At 38.4% G+C, this 21,370-nt stretch overlaps 1 protein-coding gene across 1 annotated transcript in view; it reads left to right on the forward strand.

The window, feature by feature from the left end:
* The first annotated feature begins 2,861 nt into the window (after positions 1–2,861).
* Positions 2,862–21,370, forward strand: part of LOC102441363 (charged multivesicular body protein 1b-2) — a 37,890-nt gene continuing 19,381 nt past the window's right edge. The window contains exon 1 of the mRNA XM_006082816.3: positions 2,862–2,991. Coding sequence (XP_006082878.1) covers positions 2,976–2,991 — 16 coding nt within the window. The 5' untranslated portion in view covers positions 2,862–2,975. The remainder of the gene's footprint in view (positions 2,992–21,370) is intronic.

Raw genomic sequence — 21,370 nt, forward strand, 5'->3', positions numbered from 1 at the left:
TAACTCAATTTGCTGGGGGAATTATTATAATTTACCACATTAACTTCATTCATGCCAAACATTAGCATATTCAGTAGTTGCTGAGTTAAGATACTGCATTGTTTCTTTACATTTCAATTATCCCAGTAAAACTTCACAAGTATTTTGAAGCACATCTTTGTAAGTATCCATAGGTGATCTGAGTTTATCAATATGTGACTGATGTTTCTTCAGTTAAACCTTCATGTTTAGATTTTAGCTAAGTCCCCAAATAACAATTTGGGAGGTCCTATACCTATTGTCTTTATCATTATAGCCCTGTTATAAAGGTGAAAGGAGAAGAAACTACTGTAGTTGCCTGTTAGGTAAGACAGGGTAGGCATTATTACTAAATCTGGTAGAGTGGAAGAAACAAAGCTAAGGTCCAAGATAACCCAAAACAATAAGAAATTTGAATAAATTTCCAGATTTCATCCTAACCTGTTTAAGAGACTAAAGCTATTGATCTTAAGTGTGTAATCAGAGCATATAATAATAACAATTATTAATATAGTCTTAGAGACTATATTAACCTGGATATTAGCCCAAATATCTATCAGGAGAATGGATGAATAAATTATGATATATTCATACAGTGGGATACTTTAGATCAGTGAAAATGAATGAACTATGGTTATATGTAACAGCACAGATAAAGAGCATCATAATGAGTTACAAAGGCAAGTCAAGAAGAAAAAGCAATATGATTTCACTTGCACAAAGTTCAAAAACATGCAACACTTAATAACATAGTATTTAGGGATGCAAATACTATGGTAAATAATACAGAAAAACAGGAATTTGAGACAGCATTCCCTCTAAAGAGGGAAGGAAAAGAATATGATTAGGAAAAGGGGTACACAAGGGAATTTAAAGGGAATGCTCATTTTCTTTTCTTAAATTGGGTGGTCACAGGTGATTGCTGTATTCAACACAGCTGTATTGCATTTGTTTATTCTGTACTCATAATTTGCAAATATTATTTTATAGGTCTTCAATATTTAACAAAACAAAATTTGATGTCTTTCCTTTTACACTTTCTGGTAATAAAACAACTTTATGATTTTTAACAAATTTCAATTCATTGTTTTCAACAGCAGCAGCTACAAAAGAATATATATTATTTTAGTTTTATTACTATGCCTAAGATAAAAATCTAAATCTAACTTTTAGAAATAAGATATCCAATAAAAATTAAAGCACTTTTTGGAGTCAAAATTAGTTCAGAACTCATAAAAGTAAAACTTCTTAATCTTTTAAGATAAAGGCTATGTATATATTTTTCACTTAAGATGGGCATAAGTAACAAATTTCCTAACTGAACAAATATCTTCAGATCTTGATTTTACTAAAAACCTAATCCTATCCCTAAGGAAACATTTCTTAAGAAATTCAACAATATGCAAAACACTTTAAAATATTTTAAAAGGCTTGTTCTTATTGGTTACCTAATTATAACGACAAAATCTTTACATAAAACCTGGAAATACTTAAGCTTTAGTGAATTGTTCTGGTCTATATGTGTATTTATTCAAAGAGCTGTGTTAATAAATATTAAGCTCCTAGGGTATAACTTTTAAAAAAACATTTTTTTACCTTTATACCAAAAAACAGTTTTCAAACGGTGAAATACATTGGTTAGCATGGAAAGTGATGAAGCAATGAAATCTACCAAGTTTTGTCTGTCCCGTTGGAAATATATCTTACTTCTCAAATACCTATTCACACAAAGAGATAAAAAAAACAAAAAACAATATTTTTACAGTACTCTTTCTTCTATGGAAGTGGTTTCCAGATTAACCTTATATTTAAAAAGGTTTGTTTTTCCAGCATCAAGAGTTTGTAATTAGGTAATAGTCTGAAGCCTACCAATCATTATTAACAGAAAAGTAGAGCAGTAGCTTTTGGAACCACTTTGATTCAATAGGAAACTTTCCTAAAGATAAAAAGAAGCTCAGCACATTATTGTTCCCACATACTAAAATTTTAAAGATTAGGAAACTTTTAATGCCAAATTGATAAAATTCCTCAGTAAGAGAATAATTATCCTAGCTATTTTCCCCAAAGTAATATCTCTTAGCTCGTCCTTGGACTTTCCAAGAATTCTGAAACGCGTCAAAGATCCCCTTCCTTACTATAAATCTAGAGATGGCGTCTTATAAATTACATTTCGTTGTTTTAATAAGTCACATATAAACCACCAACTGCTATTTAGTATTTCGATTAACCTTCCCGCCAACTATAGTTTAGAGATAGTTAGTAGTAATTTTCATATTTTACACCATCTATTGTAAAAAAATAATTAATTTGTTACGAATATACGTCTCACAGCAACTTTACCTCTTAAAACTAAGTTTACTTTTTTTGTCCTGCCCTAAAAGTTTAAGGATCACGATCCTTTTCAAAACTTCAACTGAATGAACATCACATTTCAAAACTGCCAACCCCGTTATCCCTTAGGTTCTTATTTCATATGATTATAGTTTTAAAAAAAAGTACTTAAAAGCCCTAATACCTTTTTCCTTCATCCGTAAGATTTAAGCTCTGAGAACAGAACTGAGGGGCCAAAGATAGTATGAAATCTGAGGGAAGAGGTGGGCGCAAGGTTAAGAAGAGCTCGGAACTAGGTTAGCTGAGCGACGAAAACCGTTAGGCGCCCGTTTGTCTAAGGTACCAGAGGGGGAGGGGCGTAACCGCCGCCCGTGGAACTCCCACGCCCCCCAGCGACGGCAACCACCTTAACCGCCTCAGCGGGGGCAGCCATTTTGGCGTAACCCCAGCTCCGCCCCAGGTGCGCGGACAGCTCCGCCTCCCAGTGGGCATTGCGCAGAAACAGGAAGTGGGATCTCCAATCTAAATGTCAGACCAGCGGCAGACCTGGACGAAATTCTAATCGCCCTCACATCAAACCCGTGCCGCTGTCCGGGCTGTCATCTCCTAAGAAAGGTCGTGGGGCCATGTCGAACATGGAGAGTATCCTTTCCCGTCTGATAAACTGCTGCTAGGGCTTTAGGGAAAGAGGAATGGTGGTGGCGGGGGAGGAGGCGGGCGGCGGGGAGGAGGGGGGAGGAGAGGGGCGGCGGGGAGGAGGGGGGAGGGGGAAGAGGGCAGGGGCTGGAGCCCAGGGAAGAGCTCCGCGGCGTGATCTTTTAGGTCTCGTTGCAGAAGGGCGGGGTCAGCGCCGGCAGCTTTTTTTGTTTGTGATTGTCTTCTGGTAGCCGTGGCCATCCTACAATCAGGGCACTTGGAACTGAGTCGCTGGACTGGTTTGAGAACATTCTTGAGCTTGAATCCTCCTTCGTTGAGGGCTTCTGTCACCTGTTCTTTCAGTGGATCTACCCACTTTTTAGAAATAAATCCGAAAGGATGGTGTGGAAACAGGCTGCAGGAGTTTGCCAGAGGTTTGGGGCGAAGGTATAGGTTTTGAATGCAGTCGCTTCTATGGAATTTCTTCCTTTTTCTGGGTGGAGGTGACTGATAAGGTAAAGTGCTTAATATCAGCCCTTCAAAGTCAGTTGAGTGCGTGTGTTAGTAATCTGATTTAGCACATGAGGAAACGAATTATTACCTAAAGCTATAAAAATTCATAAGTTGCACCTGCATTCCCACTGAAGGAAGGGGATTAGGAACCAAGCTGTGTGAAACCTTGAATTAAAGAAGGATGAAATTGCTTTTCACAACTGAAATACCATCACAGGTTTTCCATGTCGTTGTAATTCCTCCCTTTTTCCAGGAGTTCGCATTATAGAAAATAGAGTAAGTTGGTATCTTGCCATTGAATGAAACTTGGCAAAATGACAAAAATGTTAATAATAGTATTTGTTTGATAGCTCATTTTAAAGCTCTTTGCCTTCATTAGTTTGTAAGTCTGAAATACATATAGAAAGACTTTTGGTGAGAGGATTACATTATGTAAGTCATACTGGGAATATTGATAACACATACTGGGCTGAACTGTCCAAGATAAACCAAGAATAAAGTGTGAGGAGGTGCAGAACAGGTTATTTTATGAAGAGAGTAGATGACTAAAAGACCCAGTTATCACTGCACTTTAAAGGATATAATTTATGAAAGTGTAGCCCTATTAAAGGATTTTTTAAAGCAGTATAATAAAGTAAAGATGACTGGACTAAGTCAGAAGATCAGTTTCTAATCCCAGTTTTGCCTCTTAAGAAACATATGAGTTAGAGGGAGTCATATAGCCTCTGCAGGCAAAGTTGACTCATCTGTAAACATACTAACCGACCTGTCAACCTTATATGGCTGTTACGCAGATAAAATGAAATGGAAGGGCATATTAAATCGTAAAGTTTTGAACATGCTGTTAAATATTAAGAAATAGAGTACTAATTGCTATCTCTTTCCCCAGAACTTTTGTAAGGATTTGAGGTAATAGCTCTAAAATTGCTTTTTTTATTCTAATAATGCAAATTAATTTTTCTCTACCTAAGCCTACCCTATGTGATTTCCAATAACAAGATAATTGGTTACTAATTCTTTTGCTGAAATGTATGTATGTCTGATCAAATTAAAAGTACTGTTATCAATAGTTTAAACCTCAAAAATAAACTATTAACTACCCTTCAGTCTGTCAGAAGAAGTGAGGAGGTGTAACTTGACTCATATAATCTGTCAATAGTTACTTCTCTTGGTTCCATTTTGTAGATTCCAGACCTTTTTCTTGTAGTATAGAGGAGGAAATTACATACTGACTCAGACCTGTCTTTCATAAATAAATAACTTGAACTGAAACTTGAGTAATATTTATTTGTTGCCTATATTTAATGCATATATAAGAAGATTTACAGTATATAAGAAGATTAAATGTGCTAACAATTGAATTAGTATGATAATTGTGACTTCTGTGTTTGGACAGTTAAAATACACTGAGTTTATCTTGGTGGGTTAGATAAAATCGCACTTTAAAAAACTCAACGGAGTGACCAAATTTATTTGTCATAACATGTTCATATAGGTGTTTTATAAGTGTATTTACTAAGCCCCATATGTTTTCAAAGAGAAAATATTCCTGGTAGGAACATATAATTTGTGCAAGAAAGTAACTGGTTACATACAGCTCTTTTCCAAAAAGGAACATTTAAAAATTGTCTCGCCCTAACCGGTTTGGCTCAGTGGTTAGAGCGTCGGCCTGCGGACTGAAGGGTCCCAGGTTCGATTCTGGTCAAGGGCATGTACCTTGGTTGCGGGCACATCCCCGGTGTGGGGTGTGCAGGAGGCAGCTGATCGATGTTTCTCTCTCATTGATGTTTCTCTCTATCCCTCTCCCTTCCTCTCTGTAAAAAAATCAATAAAAATATTTTTAAAAATTGTCTTATTCCTCATTCTTAGGTACTTTTAAGGTGTGAACATTTTATTTAGTTATATATTTATTTAAAATATATTTTTATTGATTTCAGAGAGGAAGGGTGAGGGAAAGAGAGATGGAAACATCAATGATGAGAGAGAATCAGTTATCGGCTGCCTCCAGTATGCCCCCGACTGGGGATCGAGATCGCAACCCAGGCATGTGCCCTTGACTGGAATCGAACCCAGGACCCTTCAGTCCTCAGGCCGACACTCTATCCACTGAACCAAACTGGCTAGGGCAAGGTGTGAACATTTTAAACAATAGCCATTCCATATAATGGGTAATTGAGAAAATTGCCATATACAGGGAAACAGGTTTTTTATTTGAGTTGCCATTTGTTTTAATATTCAAATCAAAATTATACTACTTTATATTTTAGAATGCCAATAAGGCACATTGCCGGGTCCAGCCCCAGCGGTCCAGGGGTTCCCAAAGGTGTGGGCAGAGTCAGCGAAGAATGTTTTACACGGAGACAGCGTTCAGAACTCTCTAGCTCTCTTTAGTCTCCGTGGATCTTCCTGTGCCTGGCTGAGGCCACAGAGAAAAGATCCACGAGGCAAGCTGAGCCTTTATTTTATAGTCAGAGGTAAACAAGGTAGTGGTTACCATAGTTACACAGTTCTTGTGATTTTCACTTGTTTTGGCCACTTCCTGCACTTCCCTCAGCCCATTAGCTTCCCAGATAAGATCTAGAGAGCCTCATAAGGTCAAGCCTAATTATGCTAAGAGGACTGTGCCCTCTAACTGGGAATTGTTTGTGACTTTGCCAACAGGTCAGTCCGAGGCTTAACCCTATATCAGCTCCCCACAGCACATATTCCATATATTGCATTATATTTTGGTTGCTTCGGGAATCATAATCACACACATTTCTACACTGAAACGTGTGATAAATTAAAGACATACTTGTTGAGATCAAGATTTGTCATCAAATTTTTCTAGTTAGGTCATGTTTTGCTACCAGATATTATGTATAACTTTCAATTTTCAGAACTTTTTGAATTTTGGAATTGTGGATAAGTGATCATGGAGATAGATAAACAGGGAGGAAGGGAAGAAAGAGCAACAGAGCATTTCAATATATACCTATGTTTTTATAAGACTATATATGTATATCATAAGAATCAAATAGAGATCCATGATCTCTTATCATGTTGCTAATGATAGCAACAGAAACAATATTTCAGTTATTCCTGTGGAAGAAGATAACTAAATCAGTATTTTCTAAACCTAGATGTTCGTGAGAATCATCTAGTGAGCTTTTAAAAACTACAGATTTCGGAGACCTATCCCAGATCTACCAAATTGAACATTCCAGAGGTTAGGTTCAGAACTCTGTATTTTTAAAAGAGCTTTATTGGTTAACTAAGGAAATTAATTAGAAGAAATATTTTAATATCGCTATTCGCCCTTTCTCTGTAATAGAAGTGTCAACCAAATTCACGATCGATAATGACAGATAGAAACACATGTGTGCGATTGGCGCCAGCGAAAGCTTTATATATATCATGCATGCACGAGTCAACTTAGCCTTTATATATATAGAATAAACTTGCTTAATTAGACCTACTTTCTAATTAGGTAAACTTTTTCTAGCCCAGTGAAGAACCCCAACTTGTCTTTCAGGTAATTGTCAGCAACACAGCAGTAAATAGCAACACAAAGCAGATTATTATTGTAGATCATGCAGGGAGAACAAAGGGTAAAATATTTAACTGCAGCAGTGTTTGACTATATTCTGTGCAGTGAGAAAACCTGAGGTCATTTTCATGGTCCACCATTTCTTTTCAGTCGGGTCAGGTTGCTAAGCTTTCTAAATCTCTGTTTTCTGGCTAATGAAAATAAATTAGGATTCCACGAGTCTCCTATCTACCTACTTCAGGACTTCTGTGAGGATCAAATGAGATGAGGCATGGGAAAACACTTCACAGACATTTGGTTAAAGTGTAAAATGTTTCCACATGGCTATAAAGCAAGTCATGTTCTGGGCTGAAGAAACTCTAAGGAAGCTAGTCGCTAGGGAGAGGAAGCCGGGCATTGCTACATGACATCATTACTCGGTGCCCACAGCCATGTTTCTGGGCTGGACTGGGCTGTGGGCCACATTTTGCACCATAGGGTCTTGGCAGCGTTGGCTGCAATTTGGTGGGCTGTCGCTCTGGGGTGGTGGCGGGGCCTGTGTCCCACTTGGGGGAAGCTGAGTGTTGCTTTGTCAGTGCCAGGTCCGCAGTGCTGTTTCTCTGTAAATGGCCAGCTCCTGTGGTCAGAGCGCATCATAGCGACCGGTCAGATGGTCAGACATTTAGCATATTAGCCTTTTATATATATAGATTGTAATATTGCTGGTCTGTGATGAGATATCAAGATCAGGTCAAATAGGAAAACTAAAACAGGACAGTGTAAAAAGCATTTTCCAAAGCTAAATGTAACTTGAAAATTCAATTTTAAAAGCTGTTGTTTATTCTGAGACTCTATATTTTTGGTGTTGATATGTTCTTTTAATTATACCAGTTCATGAAATTAAAAGTCTGGCATCCGCTATGACATTGGTTTTCTAACTCTTTTAGTGGCAGAGCACTTTTTTTCCCTGAATGAAATCTTATAGGGAATCCTAATAATATAAACAGCATTGTACTAATATTAACATAAACTTATTTAAGTGGAAATGGGTAATTGAGTCCTCTTGCCCAGCGGTAGTGGTGCTTTTTTCCCAGTATATCATGTTCCCCTGCAAAATACTTTTCTGCTACTCATTTACTTAAAGCTAGTGAGTACTTTCATTAGGCACTGCATTAGGCTTATGATATAAGGATGATTGGGACTCATTCTTTTTTGTTTAATTAAATCTTTATTGTTGAAAGTATCACATATTGTTGGTATATCCCCTTGAAAAATTGTACATTTTGGGGGGGGGTGAGGATTAAAGTTACATGATTTTTGTACAAAATTTATTTTAAATGTAAGGTTAGATTAATTAAGAGTATATAGATACCATGAGATGGTAACTTTGACCCCTTCTAGCCCACCCTTGTGGGACTCATTCTTATTCTCAGGGTGTCCATAATCTAGGTGAAGAATTAGACATGTATCAGCAGATGAGTGGATTAAAAAACTGTGGTACATCTACACAATGGAATACTATGCTGCTATAAAAAAGAAGGAACTCCTACCATTTGCAACAGCATGGATGGAGCTGGAGAGCATTATGCTAAGCGAAATAAGTCAGAGAAGATAAATGTCACATGATCTCACTCATTTGTGGATTATAATGAATAACATAAACTGATGAACAAAAACAGATCCAGAGACACAGAAACATCGATCAAATGCTCAAACCTCAGAGGGAAGGTAGGGGAGGGAGAAGGTAAGGGGGAGAGATCAACCAAAGGACTTGTATGCATGCATATAAACCTAACCAATGGACACAGACACCAGGGGGGTGAGGGCATGAATGGGAGTGGGGTGGGCGGGCAAAAGGGGGATAAGGACACATATGTAATACCTTAATAAAGAAAAAGAAAGAATTAGAGATGGAGTTATAAAGAAGTACAGAAAAATACTTATGATATATAAAGTAGCATGGGAATGCAGAGTAAGTGGCTACTGACGCTAAACTTCAAATTGTGTTTCTAAAGAGTATAGGCATATCTCATTTTATTATTCTTCACTTTATTGTGCTTCACAGATATTGCGTTTTTTAAAAATTGAAGGCAATGACCCTCTACCAGCAAAAAGATTATGACTTGCTTTCTTCTGATACATGCTTTATTGTGGTGGTTTGGAACCAAATCCACAATATCTCTGAGGTGTGCCTATAAGTTTAGGAACAGAATGTATGAAAACAGTGTTGGGGAGTGAGCAATTATTTTATATTAAATTTATATTAAGTACAAACAGGTTCAACTTATCCAAGTTATAATATTGCTGCACATTTTTAAGTGTTGTCCATATACTAATATTATTTAATACATGCTTTGGATTTTTTATTTTAATTTTCCAACATTTTTTCTAGGGTATATACCAAGGAATGGGATTTCTGAGTTGAAGAATATGTGTACATTGACTTTTTTATGTAGACGTTTGTGTCATGTGAAAATAATGATGCTTTGATGATTTCCAATGTAATTTGTATACCTTTTACTTTTTATCATGTTTGTTAGGACTCCAGAACAATGCTTAATTACAACAAAAAGTTACAGCAGGATGGTTTTTTTTTTTACTGATTTTAAAAGGAATTCTAAGTATTTGCTATTAAGGATGATGTTTCCTATAGTTTTTTCTTTTTAATTCTCACCCAAGGATATGTTTATTGATTTTTGGAGGGAGAGAAGGCTGGAGGAGAAGGGAGAGAGGAAGGAAGAGAGGGAGAGGGAGTGGGAAGGAGAGGGGAAACATCGATGTATGAGAGAAGTATCCATCAGTTGCCTCCCATATGTGCCCTCACCAGCGATAGAACCCACAACCTAGGTATGTGTCCTGATGGGGAATTGAACCCGCAACCTTTTGGTGCATGGGATGACATACCAATCAGTGCTAGATTTTATATATATATATATATACTTTCTTTTTTTCAGGTTAAAGTTTTTTTTCCACCCAGTTTGCTAGGAGTTTAGTCATGAACCATTCATCTGAATGTTGGTTTGATGAATCCATTAAATGTTGGAATTTAGTAAATGTTTATTCTTTTTTTTTTAAAAAAAAAATCTTTATTGTTGAACGTATTACATAGGTCCTCCTTTTTCCCCCCATTAACCTCTTCCATCTGGCTCTTGTCCCCTCCCCCAGGCCCTCACCACCCCATTGTCTGTGTCTACAGGTTATGCATATATGCATGCAAGTTCATTGGTTAATCCTTTCCAACCCGTCCTCCTCTGCCTTCCCTCTGAAGTATCACATGATCTCACTCATATGTGTAATCTAATGAACCAAATAAACTATGATCAAAAACAGACCCAGAGTCCTAACTGGTTTTGCTCAGTGGATGGAGCATCGGCCTGCAGACTGAAGGGTCCTGGGTTCGATTCCGGCCAAGGGCACATGCCCAGGTTGCAGGCTCAATCCCCAGTGTGGGGCGTGCGGGAGGCAGATGATTGATGATTTTCTCTTATTGTTGATGTTTCTATCTCTCTCTCCCTCTCCCTTCCCCTCTGAAATCAATAAAAATATATATATTTTTAAAAAGACTCAGAGACATAGAAGCATCAACATACTATTAAATGCTTATTCTTTATATATTGAGATTGTCATCTGTGTTTTCTTCTTTAATCTCTGAATGTGGTTTAAATATATGGATAGATTTTTTTTTTAGGATAAATTACCCTTGTATTTCTAGGAAAAACCCATCAGGAATATGAAGTATCTTTAATACATTGCTTGATTTCTGATATTTGTGGTATTTTTGCATCCATGTTCATAAATGAGTTTGATCTATAGTTGTCCATTCACATACAGTATTCTTTTTTGATTTGGATTTCAAATTTGAGATGTGTTCCTTCTTTTTTATTCTTTGGGAGAGTTTGTATAAGGTAGGAATTGCTTCTTTCTAAAATGATTGATGTAGTGCACCAATCATGAAAACCATGTAGGCTGTGTCTGTTATTAATTAATTTCTATGTTAAAATATTTTAACATTGAATCAGGAATTTAGAATTATTTATTTATTTATGTATGTATTAGTTCCTTATTTTAATTCTAGGATTGTCCATTTTGTCTAAGACTTTCAATGTACAGTGGGGCCTTGACTTACGAGTGTCCCAACTAATGAGTTTTTCGAGATACGAGCCGTCTCTTGGCCGATTTTTTGCTTTGAGTTGCGAGCTAAAATTCGGGTTACGAGCCAGCTTCAGATACCCCACCGCTAGTTGGCGCAGCGAATGTCACAGTGAACGCCACAATATCAGCCCAGCATCACGTGTCTCACTCATTCACTTTTTGATTTGACATACGAGTAATTTGAGTTACGAGCTCCGTCACGGAACGAATTAAACTCGTAAGTCAAGGCCCCACTGTACTGCCATTATGTTCATAATTTACTATTTTCAAATATCTTTATTGTATCTGCAGTTATTTCTCCTTTGTCATTCCTGCACTTTTTTTTATACCTTCTCTTCTTTATCCATCAGATACGCTAATGTTATTAGTCTTTACAGAGAGCTCACCTTGGGATTTTTTATCTTTTCTATGAAATCTTTGTTTCTATTTTTTACTCTTTCTTTTTTCCTTCTTTATACTTTCTTTGAGTTTATTCTATACTTTTCCTCATTTTGTGAGATGAATGCTTATTGTATTAATTTTTAGCTTGCCTTCCTTTTAAAATGTGAAATTTTAAAGCTGTAAAATTCCATTTGCATATGGCATTAGCTGTACATCCCACAAGCCCACATTCTACTCATTCCATTGTCAATTCTAATTTTTAATTGTTCATTTTAATTTCTTCTTTAATTTATATGTAGATAAAGGTTTTTTTTTAAATTTCTGAATATATACCTTATAAACTTTTAATCTTAGAGCAGCTTTAAATTCTTACAGAAAAATTGTGAAGAGAATTCCCATATTAATTACTTCATCGAGGAGTTGTGGTAATACAGCAAGTCCATCTGTTATTTGTTATTTCAGATTTGTGTTTTGACCTAATACGTGATCAGTTTTCATAATGTCTCATATGCTTGAAAATTATGTGTATTCTCAAATTATTGGGTACAGGATTGGCTATAATTCTCTGTGTTTATTAAATTAAGCTTCTTAATAGGGTACTTTTTTGTTTGTTAATCCTCACCTGAGGCTATTTTTCCATTGATTTTTAGACTGGAATGGAGGGGGAGAGACTGAGAGAGAAATATTGATGTGAGAGATCAATAAAAACATATAAAATTGGTTGCCTCCTGCAGGAGCTTCAACCAGAGCTGGAGATTGAGCCAGGAACCGAGGTATGTTCAAATCCTTGAGCGGAATTGAACCCAGGACTCTAGTCTGAGGACTGATGCTCTAGCCACTGAGGAAAACCGGCTAGGGCTTAATAGGGTATTTTGTAACTTTTCTATTCTTAATTTTGTCAGTTACTGAGATAGTTTTGTTAAAATCTCCCAAGCTTGATAATTTTCGCTTTGTCAGTTTGTTTTTCTTTTTTATATGGTTTTATTGATTTTTAGAGAGGAAGGAAGAGGGATAGATAGAAACATTGATGAGAGAAAAACATCATTGATTGGCTGCCTCCTACACACCCCCTACTACTGGGAATCGAACCCATAACCTGGGCATGTGCCTCGATGGGAATTGACCAGTGACCTTTTGGTTCCTGGGTCAACGCTCAACCACTGACTCATACTAGGCGGGCTGTCAGTTTTACATATGTATACACAAAGATACTTTGAAGCTATGTAGAAGTACACAGACATTTAGAATTATGTAAACAACTTGTAAATATACTATTTATCATTTTTTAAAATTCTCAACCGAGGATATTTTTTCCATTGATTTTTAGAGAGTGGAAGGGAGAGGGGGCAGAGAGAGAGAAAGAGAAAGAAACATCATTGTGGGAGAGACACATCAATTGGTTCCCTTTGCAAACACCCTAACTGGGGCTGTGGTTCGAACTGGCAACCCAGGTATGTGCCCTTGTTTGGGAATCAAACCCTTCTGAGCCCAGGCTGATGCTCTAACTGGCTAGGGCTGTATTAATTTCTTTTAAAAAAAAATTCTTTATTGTTTAAAGTATTATATATGTCTCCTTTTCCCCCTATTGACCTCTCCCCGGCCCTCCTCATCCCCCAGCACATGCCCTCACCCCCTAGTGTGTGTGTCCTTTGGCTTATATGCATGTATACAAGTCCTTTGGTTAATCTCTTACCCACCACCCCCTCCCCTGCCTTCCCATGCTTCTCTGTCTCTGTATCTATTTTTGTTAATCAGTTTATGTTCTTCATTATATTCCACAAATGAGTGAGATCATGTGATATTTATCTTTCTCTGAATGGCTTATTTTGCTTAGTATAATGCTCTCCATGTCCATCCATGCTGTTGCGAATGGTAAGAGTTCTTTCTTTTTTCCAGCAGTGTAGTAGCCCATTGTTTAGATTTACCGCAGTTTTTTTTTTTTTTTTTTTTGGTGCCCTGGGCCAGAATCGAACCTGGGACCCTTCAGTCCGCAGGCTGACGCTCTATCCACTGAGCCAAACCAGTCAGGGCAATTTACCACAGTTTTTTTAATCCACTCATCTGCTGATGGGCACTTAGGCTGTTTCCAAATCTTAGCTATTGTAAATTGTGCTGCTATGAACATAGGGATGCATATGTCCTTTCTGATTGGTGTTTCTGATTTCTTGGGATATATTCCTAGAGGTGGGATTACTGGGTCAAATGGGAGTTCCATTTTTAATTTTTTGAGGAAACTTCATACTGTTTTCTACAGTGGCTGCACCAGTCTGCATTCCCACCAGCAGTGTACGAGGGTTCCTTTTTCTCCACATCCTCGCCAGCACTTGTCATGTGTTGATTTGTTGATGATAGCCATTCTGACAGGTGTGAGATGGTACCTCATTGTCATTTTGATTTGCATCTCTCAGATGATTAGTGACTTTGAGCATGTCTTCATATGTCTCTTGGCCTTCTGTATGTCCACTTTCAAAAAGTGTCTGTTTAAGTCCTTTGCCCATTTTTTTTATTGGATTCTTTATCCTCCTTTTGTTATGAGTTTGTGGGAAGCCACCTATTGTCTTCACTAGCACAGAGGTGTGGACCAGTAGCCCAGAATGCTGGTGACCCTTGAGCCCTGGCAAAGGTCAGAGCTATGCACCAACTGTTTAGTTGAGACAGTGGTAGCTGAAGCATCTTCCCGACCAGATAGTCATGTAAATCCTTACTGATAAGATAGTCTGTTACTGGAAATTGCCTGCCTAAGGGCTATAGGTGTATCCCAAACTGAATAAAATGATGGCAAGGCCTGAGCACAAGCAGAGTCCTTCCTCTTGCGTTGGGCTCCCACCTGGCCCTCCAGTTTCCAAATTATTATTTCTTGTCTCATCTCTGTCATTTGCGCACGGCCCTTCTCCAGAGCCTGAACCCTGAAACAAGCGGGATGTGGGTCTTCACATGAGTTCCCTATACATTTAGGAGATTAGGGCCTGATCAGATGTAACAATGGCTAATGTATTCTCCCGTGCAGTGGTCTTTCTTGTTGTTTTGTTGATGGTTTCTTTTGCTGTGCTGAAGCTTTTTGTTTTGATGTACAGTAGGTCCTCCATTTACGTGGATATGCATTCCTATAGCGTGATGTAATGCGATTTTCGCCGTAAGTCGGAACCCACCTACATAAGCACCTATGTCACTCACATGGAGCACATGCACAGCAGCAATGAAGTGAAACAATAAAAAAAATGTAAACAAAAGATAACAATTCCTGACCTTGTAGTAAATAAATAATAAAAAACATAAAGCACATATGTACATATGTTGAAATAACGGAACTTTTTTTTTATAAGTAAATGGGAGATGGCAACGTAACCACAAAATGACATATGCCGAGTCCGACGTAACCCGAAGACTGTCTGTAGTCCCATTTGATTATTTTCTCCTTAGTTTCCATTGCCCTAGGAGCTGTATTGGAAAAGATATTGCTACGGCATATGTCCAATATTTTGCTGTCTATGGGTTTTTCTAAGATTTTTATGGTTTCTCGACTTACATTTAACTCCTTTATCCATTTTGAGTTTGTTTTTGTGTACGGTGTAAGTTGGTGTCTAGTTTCATTTTTCTTTTGTTGTTGTTTTTTTTTTGCATGTACTTGTCCAATTTTCCCAACACCATTAATTGAAGAGTCTGTCTTGACTCCATTGTAAACCCTTGCCTCCTTTGTGAAATATTAATTGAGCATAATGGCTTGGGTCGATTTCTGGGTTCTCTGTTCTGTCCCATTGGTCTATATGTCTGTTCTTGTGTCAGTACCAGGCAGTTTTGGGAACAATGGCTTTGTAATACAGCTTGATATCTGGTATTGTGATTTCATCTTTGTTCTTCTTAAGATTACTGCAGCTATTCGGGTTTTTGTGTGTTTTTTTTTCATATGAATTTTTGGAGAGTTCTAGGTCTGTGAAATATGCCATTGGTATTTTTTTTATATTTTATTACCAAGAGGAAGGAAGAGGGATAGAGAGTTAGAAACATCAATGAGAGAGAAACATCGATCAGCTGCCTCTTGCACACCCCCTACTGGGGATGTGCCCGAAACCAAGGTACATGCCTTTGACCTGAATCGAACCTGGGACCCTTCAGTCTGCAGGCCGATGCTCAATCCACTGAGCCAAACCGGTTAGGGCCATTTTTAATTTTTTGAGGAAACTCCATACTGTTTTCCACAGTGGCTATACCAGTCTACATTCCCACCAGCAGTACTAGAGGGTTCCTTTTTCTCCGCATCCTCGCCAGCACTTGTTTGTTGATTTGTTGACAGCTATTCTGACAGGTGTGAGATGGTACCTCATTGTTGTTTTGATTTGCATCTCTTGCATGATTAGTGACTTTGAGCATGTTTTCATATGTCTCTTGGCCTTCTATAAGTCCTCTTTCAAAAAATGTCTATTGAGGTCCTTTGCTCATTTTTTGATTGGATTGCTTATGTTCCTTTTAAGTTCTATGAGTTCCCTGTAAATTTGGATATTAAACCCTTGTCAGCGATAACATTGGGAAATATGTCCTCCCATGCAGTGGTCTTTCTTGTTGTGTTGTTAATGGTTTCTTTTGCTGTGCAAAAGCTTTTTATTTTGATGGAGTCCCATTTGTTTATTTTCTCCTTAGTTTCAATTGCCCTAGGAGCTATATCAGTAAAGATATTGCTACGACATATGTCTGATATTTTGCAGCCTATGGATTTTTCTAAGATTTTTATGATTTCCTGTCTTACATTCAGATCCTTTATCCATTTTGAGTTTATTTTTGTGTATGGTGTAAATTGGTGGTATAGTTTCTTTTCTTTCTTTTTTTTCCCCATGTATCTGTCCAATTTCACCAACACTATTTGTTAAAGAGACTATCTTGACTCCATTGTATGCTTTTGCCTCTTTTGTGAAATACTAATTGAGCATAATGGCTTGGGCCAGTTTCTGGGTTCTCTGTTCTGTTCCATTGGTCTGTATGTTTGTTCTTGTGCCGGTACCAGGCAGTTTTGAGAACAGTGGCTTTGTAATACAACTTGATATCTGGTATTGTGATCCCTCCAACTTTGTTTCTATTTCTCAGGATTGCTGCAGCTATTCAGGGTCTTTACACTGAGTGGCCAGATTATTATGACCACCTGACGTTTGTAGGCAAATTAGCTATAATTTCATGCTGAAGTTGCTAGAGCAGTGGTTCTCAACCTTGGCTGCACATGAGAATCACCTGGAAATTCTGTTTCTTTGTTACTAATATTGTGGCCCCACCCCATAACAAAGAAACAGAAATTTCCGGAGAATGAGGCCCAGAAATCAGGATTTTAAAAAGATTCCCAGGTGATTCTCATGTGCAGCCAAGGTTGAGAACCACTGTGCTAGAGGGCCAGACCATTATAAATATGGAAGCAGGTTGTTTAACCATGACAGTAGAAGTGATTTTTTTCTGAAGATATGGGTAAACGTGATTTAACAGCCTTTGAACATGGGATATATATATCCCACCTTTTGGGCCACCTTTTGCTTTTAATACTGGGACAATTCTTCTTGGCATTGACTCCACGAGATGTTGAAAGGTGATGCGAGGAATCTGACACCATGCCTGATGAATTGCACTGTCCAGTTCTGTGAGATTTGATGGTTGTGGAACCAGCTGCCTGATGGCTCTTTTAACTTCATCCCACAAATGCTCAATTAGAATGAGATCTGGTGATTGTGAGGGGCCACCTAAGCAAGGTAAAGTCTCCCTCATGTTCTTGAAACCACTCCTGCACAATATGAGCACCGTGGCGTGGCGCATTGTCTTGTAGGAAGAAGCCATCTCCATTGGGATATGCCATCAACATGATAGGATGAACTTGATCAGCAACTATACTTAGGTATGTTGTGCTATTCAGATGTTGTTTCACACGAATTAAAGGGCCCAAATCATGCCAGGAAAACATGCCCCAAACCATAACACTGCCCCCACCAGCTTGAAGGGTTGTACTCATGCATGTGGGGTGCATGTTTTCATGCTATTTCCTCCAAATTCTCACTCTGCCATTTGCATGATGCAACTGGAAACGTGATTCATCGGACCACGTGACTGTTTTCCAATGCTCGACTATCCAATCCTTGTGTTCCTGTGCAAATTGGAGACGTTTTATCTTGGTAACTGCAGACAGCAAAGGTGTTCGAACAGGCCTTCAGCTTCCACATCCCATACGATGCAGTGTACGGCTAATTTGCCTACAAACGTCAGGTGGTCATAATAATCTGGCCAATCAGTGTGACCCCATGTTCAAAGGCTGTTAAATCACGTTGTTTACCCATATCTTCAGAAAAATATCACTTCTACTGTTGTGGTAAACAATCTGCTTCCCTATCTATAATGGTCTGCCCCTCTAGCAACTTCAGCATGAAATTATAGTTAATTTGCCTACAAACGTCAGGTGGTCATAATAATCTGGCCATTCAGTGTATGTATTCCATATGAATTTTTGGAGAGTTTGTTCTAGATCTGTGAAATATTCCATTGGTATTTTAATGGGGATTGCATTGAATCTGTAGATTGCTTTGGGTAGTATGGACATTTTAATGATGTTGACTCTACCAGTCCATGAACACGGTATATTCTTCCATTTGTTTTTGTCTTCCTCTATCTCTTTTTCCAATGTCCTGTATTTTTACGAGTACAGGTCTTTTACTTCCTTTGTTTATTCCTAGGTAGCTTAATTTTTTTGTTGCAAAGGTAAATGGGATTCTTTTTTTAGTTTCTCTTTCTGTGAGTTCATTTTTGGTATATAAAAAAGCCACATATTTCTGGGTGTTAATTTTGTATCCTGCTACATTGCTGAATTCATTTATTAGGTCTAGTAGTTTTTTGATGGAGTCTTTGGGATTTTCTCTGTATAGTACCATGTCATCTGTGAATAATGACAGTTTTATCTCTTCTTTTCCAATTTGGATGCCTTTTATTTGTTCTTCTTGTCTGATCGCTATGGCTAGCACTTCTAGTACTATGTCAAACAAGTGGTGAAAGTGGGCATCCCTTTCTTGTTCCTGTTCTTAGGGGAAATGGTTTTAGTTTTTTCCCATTGAGTATGATGTTGGCTGTAGGTTTGTTGTATATGTCCTTTATCATGTTGAGATATGCTTCCTCTATTCCCACTTTGCTGAGAGTTTTCATCAAAAATGGGTGTTGGATTTTGTCAAATGCTTTTTCTGTGTCTATTGATATGATCATGTGATTTTTATCTCTCAATTTGTTTATGTCAGGTATCACATTTATTGATTTGCGAATATTGTACCAGCCTTGCATCCCTGGAATAAATCCCACTTGATCATGGTGTATGATCTTTTTATTGTATTGTTGGATAATTTGCTATTTTGTTGAGGATTTTGTGGGGAAGCACGGGACTTGGTTGGAAAATCTGTAAGGAGGATTCTCCGGAAATTCTGTTTCTTTGTTTTGGGGTGAAGCAAGGTCCCCTCATGGTGTATGATCTTTCTAATGTAATGCTGATCCAATTTATTGAGATTTTGTTGAGGATTTTAGCATCTATGTTTATCAGAGATATTGGCCTGTAATTCTCTTTCTTTGTAGTGTCTTTATCTGGTTTTGCTATTAGGTTCATGCTGACTACATAGAAGGAGCTTGGAAATGTTTCTTCCTCTTAATATTTTGGAATAGTCTGAGGAGGATAGGTTTTAGTTGTTTGAATGCTTGGTAGACCTCCCCGGTAAAGCGGTCCGGATCAGGGCTTTTGTTTGCTGGAAGATTTTTGATCACTTCTTCAGTTTCTTCAATAGTTATCGGCCTATTCAGGTTTTTTGATTCTTCCTGATTGAGTTTTGGGAGCTTGTATTTTTCTAGAAATGTGTCTATTTCTTATAGGTTGACCAGTTTGTTGGAATAGAGTGGTTCATAGTATTTTTCCCATAATCGTTTGTATTTCTGTGGGATCAGTTGTTACTTCACCTCTTTCATTTCTGATTTTGTTTATTTGGGTCCTCTCTCTTTGCTTCTTGGTGAGCCTGGCTAGAGGTTTATCAATCTTGTTTATCATTTCAAAGAACCAGCTCTTGGTTTCATTAATCTGTTGTATTGTTTTTTTTTGGTCTCTATGTTGTTTTATTTCCACTCTGATCTTTATTATTTCCTTCCTTCTGCTTATGCTGGGCTTTTCTTGTTGCTCTCTTTCTAACTCTTTGAGTTATAGGGTTAGATAATTTATTACCATTTTTGCTTGTTTTTTTTTGAGGTAGGCCTGTAGAGCTATGAACTTCCCTCTCAAGAGAGCTTTCATTGTGTCCCATAGATTTTGGATTGTTGTGTTTTCATTGTCATTTGTTGCCATGATGCTTTTTAGTTCTTCTCTGATATCTTTGGTAACCCACTCATTGTTTAATAGCATGCTATTTACCCTCCAGGTGTTTGACTTTTTTATTGCTTTTATTGTAATTGATTTCTAATTTTATGCCATTGTGATTTAAGAAGATGTTTGATATGACTTCTATCTTCTTGACTTTGAAGAGACTTTGCCTGTGGCCCAATATGTGGTCTATGTTTGAAAATGACCCATGTGCACTTGAAAAGAATGTATATTCTGTGGCTTTGGGGTGAAATGTTCTGAAGATGTCAATTCCATCTGATTTAGTGAGTCATTTAGGATTGATAGGTACTTGTTTGTCACCATTTTTATTCTTTATGCCTATGTTCCTTCTTCCTATTTCTTCTTTTTCAGCAGACCCTTAGCATTTCTTGCATTGCTGGTTTGGTGGTAATAAGCTCCCTTAGTCCTTTTTTGTCTGTGAAACTCCTGATTTCACCCTCAACTTTGATTGATAGCCTTGCAGGGTACAGTATTCTTGTATTCAGACCCTTGCTTTGCATGATTTTGTATATTTTATTCCATTCCCTTCTGGCCTGATGTGTTTCTGTTGAGAAATCATTTGCTAGTCTGATGGGGGATCCTCTGTAGGTAACTTTCTTTCTCTCTCTGGCAGCCTTTAAGATTATTTGTCATTGATGTTTGCCAATCTATACTAATAAAAGCCTAGGCGGTCCTCGCGCCCTCACTCATGACATCGTTACAAGATGGTCGCCACAAGGTTGCCCATGCACAGCAGAGGCGGGGCCCAGTGGCCGCTCCATGTTGTGGGGACTGGGGGTCCCGCGACTCTGCGTGGCGTAGAGGAGGCCGGTTCCAGCATTTCTGCCACCTTGCACAGTGGAGGTAGGTCCCGGTGGAGGAGGTGGGTCATGGCAGGGGAGGTCAGTTGGGGGCGATCGGGCTGGCAGGGGAGGGCAGTTGGGGGCAATTGCTCTGGCAGGGTAGGGCAGTTTGGGGTAATTGGGCTGGCATGGGAGGGCAGTTGGGGGTGATCGGGCCAGCATGGGAGCAGTTAGGTGTCAATCGGGCCAGCAGGGGAGTTGTTAGGGGGTGATCAGGCTTGCAGGCCTAAGCGGTTATGTGCAATCAGGGAGGCAGGCAGGCGAGTGGTTAGAAGCCAGTGGTCCCGGATTGTTAGAGGAATGTCTGACTGCGTGATCAGGCCTAAACCGGCAGTCAGACATGGCGTGTCCCTCAGCCCGGCCTGCACCCTGTCCCAGATTGGGGAGGGTGCACGCCCGGCTGAGGGACACCCCCCCCCCATGCACGAATTTCATGCACTGGGCTTCTGGTTTAATTATAATGTGTCATGGTGTTGGTCTTTTGGAGTTCATATTGTTTGGGACTCTGTGAGCTTCTTGGACTTTTGTGAGTTTTTTTCTTCCCAGTATCAGTGAAGTTTTCTGTCATTATTTCTTCAAACAGGTTTTCTATTCTTTGCTCAGTTTCCTCTCCTTCAACCCTTA

This window comes from Myotis lucifugus, unplaced genomic scaffold (genome assembly GCF_000147115.1).
Source record: "Myotis lucifugus unplaced genomic scaffold, Myoluc2.0 scaffold_4, whole genome shotgun sequence".
Lineage (NCBI taxonomy): Eukaryota > Metazoa > Chordata > Mammalia > Chiroptera > Vespertilionidae > Myotis > Myotis lucifugus.